The sequence below is a fragment of the Prinia subflava genome, chromosome 1, assembly GCF_021018805.1.
Source record: "Prinia subflava isolate CZ2003 ecotype Zambia chromosome 1, Cam_Psub_1.2, whole genome shotgun sequence".
In the NCBI taxonomy this organism is placed as follows: Eukaryota; Metazoa; Chordata; class Aves; order Passeriformes; family Cisticolidae; genus Prinia; species Prinia subflava.
Window position 1 is genome coordinate 91,269,560 of NC_086247.1, and position 16,031 is coordinate 91,285,590.

General features: G+C 42.4%; 1 protein-coding gene across 4 annotated transcripts in view; it reads right to left on the reverse strand.

The window, feature by feature from the left end:
• KIF13A (kinesin family member 13A) overlaps positions 1 to 13,564 on the reverse strand; it is a 104,486-nt gene extending 90,922 nt beyond the window's left edge. For 2 of the 4 annotated variants that reach the window (XM_063403122.1, XM_063403112.1), the window contains exons 1-2: positions 13,005 to 13,561; positions 12,699 to 12,789 (exon numbers count right to left, since the gene is read on the reverse strand). In XM_063403122.1, coding sequence (XP_063259192.1) covers positions 12,699 to 12,789; positions 13,005 to 13,059 — 146 coding nt within the window. In that variant the 5' untranslated portion in view covers positions 13,060 to 13,561. Of the gene's footprint in view, positions 1 to 3,111; positions 3,165 to 12,698; positions 12,790 to 13,004 lie in introns of those variants that run through there. The other 2 variants (XM_063403138.1, XM_063403131.1) reach the window with 2 other exon arrangements.
• Between the last annotated feature and the right edge of the window lie 2,467 nt (positions 13,565 to 16,031).

Genomic DNA, 16,031 nt, shown 5'->3' on the forward strand with positions numbered 1-16,031 from the left:
ATAGCCAGTCCTTGCACATGAGTTTTAGGAGCGTTTCTCCATCAGCTTTGCCTCGTTACCTGAACACGTGCTGTTCTTGCACTGCATCTGAACTAGGGGAGCAGTAGTGGAGACCCACACCCACCACCCACCCACCTTTTGCCCTTTCCTGCCTCTGGCATTGCTCTTGACTGCAACACTGCCACGAACACCAGGTACAGCACGGGCAACACAGGCTAATGAAGCTTTGCTAGACACCCAGACTGTGGGAGTCCAGCACTGAGTCTCCTGATCTGACTCTGCACGGGAGGAGCTGAGGCCCCACAAAGCTTATCAGCTAAACTTCCACGACACTGAGCCGCAATTCTTCTGTTTCAGGAGCTGCAACTCAGCTAATTATCTCTGCCATAAATAACGCACGGCCTAAATGATCTACCCGGGGATCTGCCTGCATAGTGAAGAGTTACACAGAACAAGCAAGAAGAAATAAAGCAGAATTACCTGTGGTCTCTCAAACAGTTGACAAAGTCCTTAGAAGAAAATGAGAAGCCACATATAAAGGAACAAGAAAGTCTGAGCAAGCAGATTGGTCTGAAACATACTGAAAAGTCATATGAAAGGGCACACAGGTTCTGAACTCTGATAAGCCTTACATTAATTAGAGAGCAGCATGAATGAGGTCAGCAGATCTGGGTTAGTAACACTAGGATAAGAATGTGAAGGAGAAGGAAGGTGAGAGCAATACTGCAAACAAAACTCAGGTTTGCCAAATACAGCATTAAGTTCAAAATTATTTTAAAAGTTTGTCACACTGATTCTTCAGTGTAGCTTTCCCACTTTGACCATCATCACTAATATTTTAAGTCAGAGCAATCCTCAGTTCTCAATTTTCAATGCAATGAGGAGTCAGCTGTTTCCTTTTTTTGCCTAAATTGCCATTCTACTCAAAAAAAAAAAAAGGCTAAGACATGCTGTTTGATCAGTAATTCCACACCAGCTTAATTTATTTTCATCTACTACACCTGCAAACTGAGACAAACTCAAGAAGCATGCCAGAAGAGAAGCAGCAGCTAAGGCAGGTATCCTATTTCAAATACTTTTCAATTAAAGGTACTTTAAGAGAAAAAACTACAAAAATAACCCCAACCAACCAAAAATGCCACAGGAGACCAACACAAAGCAGCATTTGCTCCTTCCGTTAAGAGGAAAAGTTCTGCAGGGAATTTATAACTCTTCTTACATTTTGGAAGTAAAGTAGATGATAATTATAAAAGTATTTCAAATACAAGATATTTGTAAAAAAATTATTATTAATAACAATTTTTTGGAAAAAAAAATGGGCAAGTTTCCTACTCAAATCAAACACTTTGAGCTCACTGAACTCTGACATTGCTCATTACAGCTACTAGTCAACAGGTTGTCAGACTCTTATCACTTCCAAATGTTTCTTGAAATTAATGAAATTAGCTAGTTTTAGTTTTTCTTTTCCCACACAAAAACTGCTTGTTGTCTGTATTTCTATTTTCTTTCCTCAGTACACACTGCTAATGAAAAATTCCTCACTCAAAATTCAGTTCTGCAATTCCATTTTATAATATCCCATTTCAAAGTCCATAAAGACCCAGCATTCACTTTCCCTTTTCCATCTGAGCAAAGGCAAGCTCACTTGCCTTGCTTTTTTGAACCATGATGAAGATGCCAATACCTTGAAAAAAACATTTGAACCATGAGATCCTTCAGAAGTCATCCTACAACAACCTCCTAGACAAAGGATGACAGACTAAGATTAATTTGACTTAGAGAGATTCTAATAAAAGTAGTTTTACACCTTGGTCATGTGAGTATGGGACTGTTTTCAGTCTATTTGATCTATCTTGCACATGAGCCGTGGATTTCTTCCTCATTCAGGTAAGAAATTCTGAAATAGCAACCAATAGTACAGGTCAGACCACACACCAGAAGAACCATAACTCAGAAAATACACATGTTTGGCAAAACACTAAGGGCATTCAGCCTGCTCAACACTGCCAGTCTGCATTTCTGGGTTTAAACTAGCCCAAAGTTGCAAGAGGACACCCTGAAATTCCAAACAGAGGTACACCACATTCCTCAGAGCACACACAAAACCTCTGTGAGTGTAGATGGCAGCAAGGACAGCATTAGCATTTCTGACAAAAAGAGTGCCACTGTCACATTCACATCTGCAAAACTGAAACTTCAAAAACTACTTGAGAGGATACAGCTTACCCCAAGAAGTAAACAAGGAAGGAAAGACTAGACTGATGTCTGTCCATGTTCAGTACTTCATCCACCACACCCTGCCGAGAACTTGAAAATAGAACTGTCAAAAGCTAACTTCTAACTTTCACCATGCAGCAGTCAGACATCTCCCTCCTTCAGTACCCAGCAATTCTGACAGTAAAGAGGAATCCAATCATGGAACTGCAGTGCTAAGAGAGACAGAACATCTACTAAATTTATTAAAATAGTCAAGTTATTGTTCCATTGAATGGGACCTGAGAAGAACACCTAAATGCTCTATCTTCAAATACACTTCATCATCCTTTTGACGAACACAAGTTGTCTCCCGCTAGATTATTTCACAACCAATTTACAAAGGTTCTCATTCATTACATTTAATGTAATAAACAGTTAAAATTCAGTGTTAAAATATGGATTACAGCCATGCACTAAAACATGCCATGGACTTAGCTACAATGTTATAAACACCTCAAACAATAAACATTCTAAGGACTTGGAAGCTCTTGACAAGAAAGCTACATAGCAAGCTGTCCAGTGTTCAATGGTCTGTTTACAACAACTGATTTTCCTTTCTGTTTTCAGCTTGGATCTCAACCAGAACACCCATGAAGACCAGTACCACCCCAGAGAATGCCAGGTTTTCAGGAGGATGAAAACAAGCTCTTTTTTTTGGGGGTGGGGGAAGGCAGAAGAGGTTGTTGGTTGGTTTGATTTTCTCCAATAAGTATTTTAAGGAGTTTCATCATGTTGTTGGGTAAACATTTCTGCAGCTCTCTTTTGCCTTTCGTTGTCCTGGTTCCCAAGTATCCTCTCCCCATATATTCTACCACATCAGCAGCAAATCCATTAACAAGCCATCTCTTGGGTTACCTTACGTGCCAGTTTCTCTGCAGACACTGAAGCAGCATTTCTCAAGGGCACTCCTATCAAAAATGCAAGTACAAGGATTAGATTTACACCAGAAGAATTAGAACTATTCAAAAGTTCCTTCCTTTTAAATGCAATGGGCACTATGGAAAGTACTAGCTTGCCTTCCAAGGAGTTTGTTTCACAACAGCTTATCTGCTGTGGACCCAGAAAGAAGATCCAAAACAGCAAAACATGAGTGCTGGGATGATGGTCCATTACACACTTAAAACTCTCAGAACTGTATTTTTATCTCAATGTAATGAAACACCAAAGTGCAGGAGGTATGCAAACACATTCTGCTCTTACCTCCTTACATAACTGCACAGGTCTCTTTAAAGAAAACATATTCAAACTCAGCTACTTGTTGCTGAGTATTCAGAGGATATGTAAGTAATGTATTAATGTCTTCAGCTATATGCAGTGCATGAATGAATGTTTCTGTTTTACCAAATGGCCAATTTCTATTTCAGTCTGATTTTGCTAGATAAAATTCTCTGAAAATGTATTTGAAGTCTAAAAGAAATGGAGAAGTAGCTCAAAATAAAGAATGACAACACAGAATGACAGGAAGGAAAAAATACCAAAACTCATCAAAATGTTTAGGACTTGCATCATTCAGGGAGGTGGCAATACTGAGCCAAAACAAGTCTGGAGCACTGCAGACTCCCATCACACTGCAGACTCCCATCACACTTCATAGCTAAAAACTCACTCTGATAGATGCTGATAAAGAAAGTTTCCAAAGCAGAACAGGATGCCACTCATTCAGGGCTATAAAGCAGCTTTGCCAGTAGAGAACTTCCATCAGCTCTGTGCCTCCACTGGAATGCTCTGTTGATTTATCTTTTGCAAAAGCTTGTCAACTGTAAAACAAGCCTGGGCTTTTGAATCACAAAGTAAAACTGAATTTAAAGTAACAACAATAAGAACTCTGAAGTTTTAAAAATTACATTGCAGCCAGTGCCCGTAATTTGTTTGGCAGATAAATTACCTCTTCCACCTCACAGATCCTTTTTGCTTCAACTCTGAAAGAAGCAAGTTTATGGAAGGCCACCTCAGCTACACTGGACAAGATTTTAAAAATTAAATCAGACAGAAAGTGGAAACCACATGAGAAGAAGTATCAGATTCTCTAGTTTCTTATCTAAGATCTGCTGTTCCTTGTCATCATGTAAGAATTATTAAGCAAAACAGACTGCTCCACATACTTTTACACTAGAAAAATCTAACACTAGAAAAATTATTGCAGTAGCTCAAGAGAGATTCAGAATTTTGAAGCCTTACACTAGAAGAAAATTTATATCTTGCCTAGAGGCTTTTGTGCACTATTTAATTGGGATTGACATTTGTGTTTAAAAAGAGACTGTGGAATAAACTAAGAAAATGTAAGCTCGATAAATAAAATATGATGTGTATTTTTTCACTGTATTTGTAAGCCTAAAATATTCTCTAATACAAAAAAAATCAGAAAAGAATATTCAAATGTTGATATTTTCAGCAATGTGCTTTTAAAACAAAGCATCAAGTTACTTTATAGAAAGTTTACAGTTCACAATGCACTCTGGCACTACTTTAAACATATGGAGCAGTATCTTCCTAAGTACATGCAGAGATAAGCATGCCATTCCAGCCACAGCAGCTGCTTTGATTCATGTTTATGAAATGCTTAAAATTCTTGGAATATACATACACACTGCAAAAAGGAGATGCAGTGACACTGTGAATCTCCAGTCACTACTAGCCTGCTGTCTATGCTGTTATTGAATATGAAGAGGCAGCAGCACAGGCTTGGTGGAGACCAGTTTTCAAAAACAGCTGGGTACAGAACCTGTTGCTAGTGCACAGTGAGCTCTCTGCACCCGTCTGCAGCATCGTCACTAACCATGCTAGTTACCACACACTAACACAAGCACCCAGAAATGCTTCAGGCACACATTTCCACTGCTCTGATGACTGATGCACTTCAAAATAAATCCTGTAAAATTAATAAGCACCAAAATATATTCATGGCTTAATCTGTAAAAGCAGTAGTTGTGGTATAAATTTCTGTCCCGAGTTATAACACTTAAATAACAAATATGTCACTACAGGATGATAAGATATTAGGGACTTGAGGGGCTGTGACTACACAGATTCCCCTATAGTAATCCAAGTGAAATGAGACAGAACATTCAAATTATTTCCTATTTGAAAAAGTTCCACCTTACAAGTCACTTCACATTATCCACAGGTGATGTAGGAGTATTTGGTAAGTATGCATGTGAGGATGTCTTTATTTAGGATGTAACAAAATGGCAAATTTAGAGTGTGGCTGATGACTACAGAATACACTGGTTCAGAATACGGTTATGAATTTATAGATGTCTTGATGGCTGAGGGTTGGGCTTTTAAAATATTATTCTTATATTAGAAGGCAACTATCAAAAATAAAGGCCAGAATTACAGACAATAACACTAACCTAGCACAACATTATCAGAGAGCCATTTGCTCACTTTTCACCCAAAATGAGAAATTATATAAAAGAGACACTCTCCCATGGCATTGAAAACAGCCTGTGTAACTCCTGCTCTTCATCAACATGGATATTTGGAGCTCAAAATGATTTTCAACTCCTGTCAGCAATGCATTTTTATGGTTGACCTTCATATTCTAAGATAACTTACTGAGCTCCTCTATCACTCCCCAGCAAACACCCATCTCAAGCTTCACACAGAAGAACCACAAAGGCACACCACCATCACCCCAAGCTCCATCAAACCTCAAACTCTAAGGACCAATTTCATATCAACATACAAAGTCAGGTACTGGCTAGACAAAGTTATTTCTCTTGTGCTGCCTCTTGTAACACACACAGCAACATAAATTAATTAATTAACAACTTCCAAGCAAGGACACAAGTGTTTTCGTTAACTTGGTGCTTCGGGTCACAAGTTAGCTCAAGAGTTGAGTCCTGTGGTGCACATCATTGCACAGCAGGGGTCTTTTTGTTGTGAGCTGCACTCACAGTCTCCAGCCAACACTTTCACACTTCTTTAAAGAGTGAAAGCCTCCTCTCCACTCTGCCATCAGTAAAAGAAATTCTCCCAAAATATCAAACAACCAGAGAAATCACTCAGTTAAGCAAGAGCATCTGCACAGCACTGCTGCAGCAGTTGGCATCTCGCTCGGGCAGGCAGTAATTGTTTCCATTAATAGATTCCAACCATGCCCAGGGCAGGCCAAATAAGCAAAGGCACTGCACTACTTTCCCATCATTAAGGACAGTCCGTCCTGCAGGAGACACTGGCACCGCAGCCAGGGGCAGCCACCACTGCTCAGCTTGCACCAGAGGAATGCAGGAGCTCAAATCTGATAAAGTCTCAAACACAACAGCAACAAGTGCATTCGTCAAGTTAAAGATTTAGCTCTAATCTTATTACTAGAAGTACCACCATGTTGAATGCCTGAAGAGCAGCTGCCTGCTGCACAGGCTGCCCCGCAGAGGCCTGATCAGAGCAAGAAGGGATTCGCTTTGTCCCGAAATTTTGTGCCAAGAGTCACAGCCCAGCTCTGCCCGGCACACAGACCTGCACGGAGGGGCAGCTGGTGTTTACATGTTTACAAGCATGATTTAACTCTAAGTTTTCTAACTATTGAAGTACAGTCAATTAGAAGTCTGGGGTCTAACCATGTGCACATTTAATAAACCTACTAGATCCAGAACAGAGCAGAGAATCTTGTTTCCAAAACGAGACAACTGTCTCTATGTACACTAAGGGGGTAAGGAGGTGAAAATAAAACTTTCCCTTTAGTCCTGACATCCCCCCAAAAAGAACAAAAAACCCCTCCATTTAAAGAGAGCTGCAATTTTTTATAAATTCGTAATTAATTTCAATAGGCAACATATTCGAGGTGTATTGCCTAGTAATCCAGAGCTCAAATCCAGCCCCTGGCTGCAGAAATAAACAGATGCATGCATAGCTGCACCTTTTAAACACAGAAGCTAAGCATGTCTATAGGCCTACTGATCTCTTTACACATATTTTCCTGTCCCATAGCTTAGGTACTTGCAGCACAGCAAAAGAGAAAAATTGGACAGGTTTGAAGCTGCACCTCATTCAACTGTGTTGTACTCTGAAATATTTGAACGTAATACTCAGTAGTCCAAAAGCACAGAATGGCTACAAAGCAACAATTGCCTAAACATGGTCATTCTAAGTACAGTTTTTCTTCTACTGAAACGCTTTATCTATTTTTATTCTGAAATTTTGCCAGCTAAGTACTACAGGCTGCTACCCACAATCTCAACAGCTTTCAACAGTAGTTTCCTCTAGCAATCACATTTAAAGAGCAAATCACAAGGTCCTATCAGCAGTCTGGATTTTATAAACATGCTTAAAAAATGGATGTTGCATTTACAGTTCAGGTCACCTCATGAAGAACCAAGGGCCATATCACACAGTCCACATTTTGGACTACAAGTTTGTGCCTCATTGTGTTACAAATTACATGAAATTTTAGAACACTAGTTTCAAGGAAGTGCATCTAGTGTTGCATCTGAGGCACAAAGCAAAAGTACCTCCCAAAATTATATTTTCCAACCACACATTTCATAATTCACATCCATCTCCTCTGCCAAGGTTCAAAGCTAACAGCGCACATCCTGAACACTGATGTCTATCAGGAAAGTTAGACAGGTCAAAGTCAGATTACTTTTACAACTTCCTGCAAAGATAAAAGTTGCTGCCTTCTACTGTTTTATGATCCACCTGCAACAGGTGATAATTTGAAGTTCACACATCAAAGACGTGATCTGGTTGGTCATTTCTTGAGATACAGAACTAATTAGCAGCTGTCCTAATGCAGCTTCCAGAAGTTTCAGTTTGAAAAAGTTACCATGATCATGAAGGCCACCAACAGCGCTCTTCTCTCGTCTCTGATGCTATTCAAAGGAAAGTATCAAAAACTATGAAGTACTGCAACCATCATGGGAAGGATCGTGTACTAAAGACCATCCAAAATCATGTTTTCTCCAAAGCAGAAGGAGCAACAGCTGTTTTCTGGAAATGAGTTTTAGGACAAGCTGCCTAAGGATGAAATCCATGCTTCAGATATTAATCTTTGAAAGTATTATGACCTACAAAAACTAGATAGATGCACACACATCTGTTCCCAGCTATTTATTTTATTAAAGAGCTTAAACCTATGAAAAAAACCAAGAACCCCACCATATTTCCTGGAATCTTTAGTCATTTAGCACTGTAAGAAGAGGGGTTTTATAAGTAGAATTGGGCTTTGGTACTACTTGTCTTATCAAAATGAGGGTGGAAGAGGACAGAACAAACCAGTCACAACATGCTGGGGTTTTTTTTAAGAGTTAAGATAGGCAAGAAAGATACTTCTAGAAAAACATGAGATTTTGAGTTCAGCTCTACAATCTGAGGACTTCTTTCTTATTTTCTGCTGTGAGATTTTTATTAAGGCAAAGTTTGCAACAGGCTACTGTGTTCTAATGGAATGGATTGCCCAATAAACAAATTTGTGTTTCAGTTCAAACTGCAGATGAAATAGCATTTCAGTTCTACTGTCTCCATGGTTCTTGTTTATTTTTGTCAAGCCAAATATTTTGCTTACTAAAGGAAAAACTGTGTCATGAAGAACTGTTATCAAGGATCTAAAATAAAACCTAGATTAGATCCTATGTGTTAAAAAGTGTAGCTGAAAGGAAAGGAAGAAAAGAAGGAAAGCATATTTTAACAATCACAAACAGAGGAGGAACTAACCCAGCAAGACCTCATTTGTCCTACTGAAAAACAACATCCATAATGTAAAGTCAGATCTTCAGCAGACATAGAGATGTGAAATCTCCATTGCAAAAAATTACTCATTTTGCAGGATTGTCTGTGACTCCATACTCTAATTATCTCATAGTTACATTTTAATACTGCACCTTGTTGCCAACAACCAAATGCAAAGATTTATAGCAGGACAGAAGGATGTATTCAATTGGCTTTGAAATGTAATACCCATTTCTAAAAGACTGTAAGTTAGAATAAGTTTTTTCTGTGAAGAGAGTACTTTCAGAAAGGAAATTCAGGTTCCCAGGTAAGGACAGGAAAAAAATTGGAGTTCCCAGACACTTTCTTTTTGGGAAGAAATGGAAATCTGTATTGGTTTGGGAAGGAAATGGCTGAGAGACACGAGAGGTACCTAACAGAACACACAAGCATACCTCAGCACATTTAAAGGAAACTACTGCTACCAGTAAAAGCAAAATATGGGTTAAAGGTATGAAGTCCAACAACAAACTCCTAAAAACTTTGCCAGCACCAGAGATTATACCTGATAGTTGCTAATGAAAACCATTCCTTTTTGAACTCTGTCTCCTATTATTTCAGTTGATTAAAGATTTTCCTGTGCCTTTCAGACTTGGACTGTTCAGTTTTATTATGTTCTGGTTTTCCTCCTTCATTAGTTTAGAACACTAGAAGTCATGTGCCTGTGGGCAACAGCAGGCCTGCTGCTTATAAAAAGACAGAACACTTGCCTTTAATAACAATTACTATTCTGTAGCTGTGTTTGTTACAGTGTGAGTGCTGTGTGGTCTAGCAGTAAGAAGATGCAGTCAAAATCCTGTTCTAATTTATGGTTATAACTTTACCTCTAATACAATAATGAAAGCTGGACAAATGACAGCATTGTCTGGGATTTAGGCCCTTTACATCACCTGTAAAACTAGCATTACTTGCCCATCTAAAATCCTTCAGAACTATCTTTAATAATGCCTAGAGACTAATTAAAGTAATGCAACTGAATTTAGATTTAATTCAAAAACTCCATACAGCATAGGCAAAATACGATTTTCCTAACCTTGGGTGTTCTTCCAAGCGCAAATTTTATAATTTTATAGTTATTAAAGAGTTACCTAATTTTACTTTAGAAAATTCTGTCAGTACCTTTTAAATTATAACTGAGAGAACAAAGCAAATAAAGGGCATGGTCCTGAATTCTACTCAGTACACCCTATAGTCTCTTGGCTTCAACTGAATTAAAAAAAAGCAGCCCTGGAAACCAAATTTGCTTTAGAAGGCTACTTATTCTTATTCCAAAATGCAGCACAAACTTGTACTTCCATCCAGCTAGAAAAGGGAAATTTCCATATAAAAAGATAAAACACAGAAAGGGAAAGGTAAGACTAAACAGAATATTAAAATAATGCATAGAACAGAGAAAGACCAATTAATCATCCTAACAAATTAAAGCATTTTTGCAGTAATGTGGTTGCTCTGAAAGAAAAATCCAGTTAAGCTATATAAAAACTACACAAAGCTACACAAAGAAAACCAAAAATCCGTTTGACATCTCTAACCCTGCCAAGGCATCAATCCAAGTACAAGCAGCAACTACTCAGCAATTCAAAGCCAGTTTATACAGACATTTTATGGTGGGTACACACAGAAGAACAGAGTCCATTTCTCATCGTGAGAAATTAAACTATTTTTATTAACACTCAATGGTATTGAGTAAAAAATATAAACCAGCAGTTTAGCACTGAAGGAAACCTTAGGATGTTCATGAGGCGCTAGAAAGTCCATGAGGCATCTTGACAGATTACATGCAACGTCTGCCATCAAGCAGGCACCCAAGCTATCTGTTTGCACTAATGAGAGTTACTTCTGATCAGTATTTCTGACTGTTCTTTCCAATAACACATCTGGCAGTTGTTTCAAACACACAAGTTAGCAGCCAGCCAAATTCCAGCCTCACACTGTTCTGTAAGCAGGACAGCCATCCCTTGCCAACACAGCTGCCGACGGTGAGGTTGCATACAAGCGTCACAGCTCACCCACGAGGCTCTTGACGTAGAAACACAAGCCAGTTCCCACCAAGAGAGTTTATATATTTTATAGATATTAAAGCCTGATAAACCAAACACACAAGCTCTCAAAAGCCAGTCACTGCATAGTCTCACTGAATACCTGCAGGCGAACGTGCACAACAAGCAAAATTCCCACATTACCGGCTCTTCATTAAACTATCTGGCCCTTAGCCCCTCAAGTCTATTGAAACAGTGATTTTTAAATCTTAATTCTGTTTTTGCTTTATAAACTCTATGTATATTTCATGTTTTATACCTGTCAATTCCACTCACTTTGAGGAGTTTGTTATTCTTACTACAGCAGTGTTGTGATGGAAGCTATATACACACTTCAATGAACTCCTGTTTATTGAAAAAAAACCCCATACATTCTAAAACAAAATAGTTTTTAAAAACCATCAAGATTTCCATTTCACAGACGAGCTGCTAAGACCCAGAGAGGTGGGACAAATTATAAAAGATCACACAAAGATCTTTGAAAGAAGCAGGAAACAAGCACAAATCTTTCAAGATATAGGCCAGCATTTTAGCCACAACAATGGTTCTGAAGACAATGCAAGCTGGATCTAAAATAAACTGGTGTGATTACAGCTATATTCTAGTACATGGGTTAATGTGAGAAGCACCTTCACACCTTGGACATGTAAGAATAGAAAAGGTCTCAACTTTTTCTGCTGGAAGCTATAAAAGCACAACACTGCCTTTGCAAAAAAAAAAAAAAAAAAAAAAAAGAATACTCTCACACTACAGCTTCTTCACAACTATGATGAACTGAGTCAAAAATACTTTTTAAAAGGCTGAAATAGTAGGAAGGTGCTAGGTTGAATTCAAACGGTTTCTCACTCCTTGGCATTAAATGCATTTAACATACCCATTGAACTTGAGCAGTCAACAGGTAACCGAGCAGATAAGAATACAATGTAACTAAACACACGAGCATACAACATAATTATTCCCCTTGCACCTCCCTGTCTTTCCCCACACTCCCTCAAAGGAAAGAAATCTTTTCCTGTTCTGATCTATTTTTACAGTCTAGTGCATTGGTATTTTGGATTTTTTCCAAGGGTATTCTTTACTGGGGCATCACAACTAAATGCTAGATTTCAAAATTATTTTAGCATATTCTCATAGGCTACTTCACAGAATAACACTGAATTAATAAAGGATCTAACAATTACAGCCTTTTCAAACGCAAATAGGTTAAAACCTAGTAAACAAAGTTATATTTTAAAAAATCCATCAGTAGCATAAAAATCAGATTCTACTTCTTGCTCCCCCACAGGTTACACCAAGTTGTTAACAGCCTACACTCAAGGGAAATTTCTGAAAACAGCACACACAGTTCTTACCTACTCAACAGTTTATTTTTTGAGCAGACAATCAAGAACCAACTTCTAAACCAGAGAGACTAACAGGGATCTTCTGTCTCCACACTGGGCACCTCCGACTCCCTCAGGAACCCAGGTAAAGAACCTACCCTTACTTCCCCACGGATACAAGCCCAACGCAGCAGCCCCGGTCAGCGCTCGCCTCTCGCCATCTCCCTCCCGCCGCCGCCCCGAAAAGCACCGAGCGACACCCTGGGGACCCCGCTGCTGCCCTGACAAAGCCAAGCGAGGCGTCTGCGACGGCGAGGCGGAGGAGCCGGAGCCGGGCTTTCACTCGGGGCACGGCGACTCGGGGTTTTACCTTTCTCCCTGCTTGGCGTTGGAAGGCGGCGGGTGAAGCACAGTCTGGTTCCCTTCCATCTCCACGATGCACTTGGTATTCAGGTCCAGCTCTGCAAGGCGACACGGCGGGGGGCTGTAGCCAGGGCGAGCGAGCAGCCCCCTTCCCCCGGCGCAGCTCGGCCCCCGCCGGCTCCCCCGGGAGCGAGGGGCTGGGGCGGCGGGGGCGGGCGAGGGGGATCGTCCTCCCGCCAGCCCGGGCAGAACGCGGGGGGACGCCGCGCTCCGGTGCCGCCCCCGCCCCGAGGTGCCCCTAGACCCCGGTTACCTCTCCTGTTCATGGGCCGGACCCTGACGGCAACTTTCACCTTGGTGTCCGACATCTTCCCCGCTCCCGGGAGCGGCGGGCGGGCGGCCCCGCTCAGCGCCGGCGGCGGCAGCGACACGGCGGAGCGCCAGCGTCCATGCCGGGCCGGGCGCGAGGGCGGAGGGCCGGGGCAGGCGGGGAAGGCGACAGAGGGAGGGAGAGAGGGAGGGAGGGAGAGAGAGAGAGAGGGAGGGAGGGAAGGAGAGGAGGAGGAGGGTCCGGCGCCGGGGAGGGCGGTGGTGGCGCAGCCCCAGCCGCCTTCTTGCTCAGCCGCGGTCCGCGCCGGCGCTGGCTGCCGACGGGCTCGCTGGCAGAACCGCTGCTGCTGCCGCCGCCTCCCTGCCAATCCCCACCGCCATCTTCCGCCTCCTCCTCCTCCTCCAGCCGCGCCGCCGGGAGTGCGGGCGCCCGGGCAGGCGGCGGGAGGGCGAGGAAAGGCGGCGGCGCCGGAGAGCGACGGAAAGAGCCGAGCGCCTTCGGCACGGGGGCGTGGGGAGGCTCCCTCTCCCCCGCCCCATGCTCGGCCGGCCGCCGCTTCCCAGGGAGCAGGCGCGGAGCGGTGCGCGCTGCGCGGGAAGGCGGCGCTGGCGGAGCGGGGATGCTGCGGGACCGAGGTGCACCCTCGCCCGACAGCCGCCGCCCTGCCTTGTGCAGTGGTACGCCGCCGCCGCAGAGACACCGGCTTGCCCGACTGTATGTCAGGTTTCCTTGGGACAAGGAAAGGAAAAAAAGCCACCATCTGCCTCTGCTGTTACGGCGTCAGGGGATGGTTTTTTTGACAAAATATGCACAACCCAGGGTGACCTGGGTGCACCGTGCGTGGAGGCCCGGAGGCGGTGCAGCACCTCGAGGTGAAGGAGCGAGGAGCCCTGCCCGGGCTTCAGCCTGCACATCACCTCCTTGGCTGTGAAGGACTACCCAGAGCACCGGGGCCACTCGCGCTGTCCTGCTGTTCCAGGCAGCGACGGGCCACCGCTGACGAGTGCCAACCCAAACACTGCAGGACAGGGTAGTGCCCACGGCAGTGGCCAGTTCAGGATTGGGGGAAAGTTACAAACAGTGGTGTTTTATCCAGCAACCGAGAGCTCCGAGGATGGCTGAGCTTCCAGTGGGCAAGCCAAGAAAGAGTTTTAGTTCAAAATGCAATAGGCCTCTTTTCAAAGTGTCCTGTTAAAACCTTTTCCCCACAGAAGTGTTTTCTTAGCTTCAGTAAAATATCTCCCAAAGAATCAATCCTTATTATTGATGCAGCTAACTGGCAGGAATCCCAATGCCAAACAGCAATGTCTGTAACATTTTCTTTATGGAAGACAGGCTCAAACCCAAATGGGATTATTCTGTCTATTCTGGGGCTAAACCACTGTAGGGAGAATGGGCTAAACAACGGGTGATGAATAGATAGCTGCACTGAGAAAGAGCAGACCTTTCAAACAGAGGTGGAAACAATGGAGGGAGGCTTAGAAGATCAACCCCTTCCCGGCTGCCAGCACACCAACCAGAAGGGCCCTGCAAAGCGACTCTCTGAGAGGATTGTTTCTGGAGGAGGCCTGGCTGTCCCGAATGGTCGCAACTCGCAGGAATGCTGAAAGGAAATGAGATGCACAGTTAGCACAGCAAAAGAGAAAGGTTACCAAATAGAGCCAGGCATCTGGAGAACGTCAGCAGAAGTAGCTGGTGCACATGGACTTCTTGCCTGTAGAAGCAGGCATAAGGAATGAAGTTCATTATGAAATGCATCATAAGCATGTGGCCCAACGAGTAAAGAAAAGGAGTGATGTTGACATGAGACATCCTATTTACTGCTGTAGACTGTAAGAACCCAGATCAAAGTAGAGTGCTGGCTCAAGACAAGGCATGAGGTCTGAAATGGCTGTGCAGAAAGGGAGTTGTTCTGTGAAATTTGGACACTGCTGGGAAAGAGAAGACAGCCAACAGATGGAAGGGAAAATACTCCCTTCCGTTTCAGTTTTCCACCTCTTAGTGGAAAAACTACATCATAGCAAGATTACATAAAAACAATTACATTAGTTGAAGAGAAACTAAAGGGAGTCTTTATGAGATTGACTATGATTTTGGCTGTGGGAAGAGTCTTGGGAAGAAATTTTTATGAATGTCTAGTATAGGCTTGTGAATTATATTCTGCCATTTACAGGTACAAAAAGCCAGCCATGCAAAACTGTTTGAAAAGGCAGAAGCAACCTAGTTTGTTCTAACGCAGACTGTAACTGTTCACTTCTTGTGAAGTTCTGGTTTATTCTAGTTTTAGGTAGTTTAGAAAGGGATTTTTACTCTTTCATTCACATCCATGTACCCTGAGAAACAGCTGCCAAAAATGTTGTCTTGGTTTTGCCAGGTTTTTCTGCCTGCTCCAGAAAGGGCTTTTGGCAACATTTGTACGGTGACTTGACCACACCTACTGGGCAGCATGCTTATAGTAGAATGTATTTCTAGTTTCCCCTAAACGTTTGCCATTAGGGCTGAATAGGAAGAGGGTCATGTTATAGAGGCCCCATGAGATTATTAGGTAGATCAAAGAACAATCTGTGAATTGAGGCCGATGAGACGTTTCTCTTCTGGCATTGTATCTCCCCATTGAACACCATATGGAACCCTTTACATCTCTGTCTTTGCTACTGGTAGCAACTGAGGATGAATGTCTCTCACCTGTCAGAATTTGTTAGCTTGATCAGTTTACATGCCTCGTGGGAACTGGCAAGGGATACTGATGGGTCGCTAACCCATCGGAATTAGCTGCCAGCTATCCCAGACATGCTGATGGATGAATGGGAGATACCGGATGAGAAATAACAGCTTACTGCTTCAGCAATGAGAAAAGATGAGAGCTGGAGAAGGTGAAGACTGATGGTGGGTGAGGGGAACTCAGATGGAAACATGGGGATAAAATCATCTGGAGCTGTTCTTCCCTGATTTCCCTTTCCTCTCCCTGTTTTCCTCCACCCTTTATTTTATTCTGACTCTGTACTACTG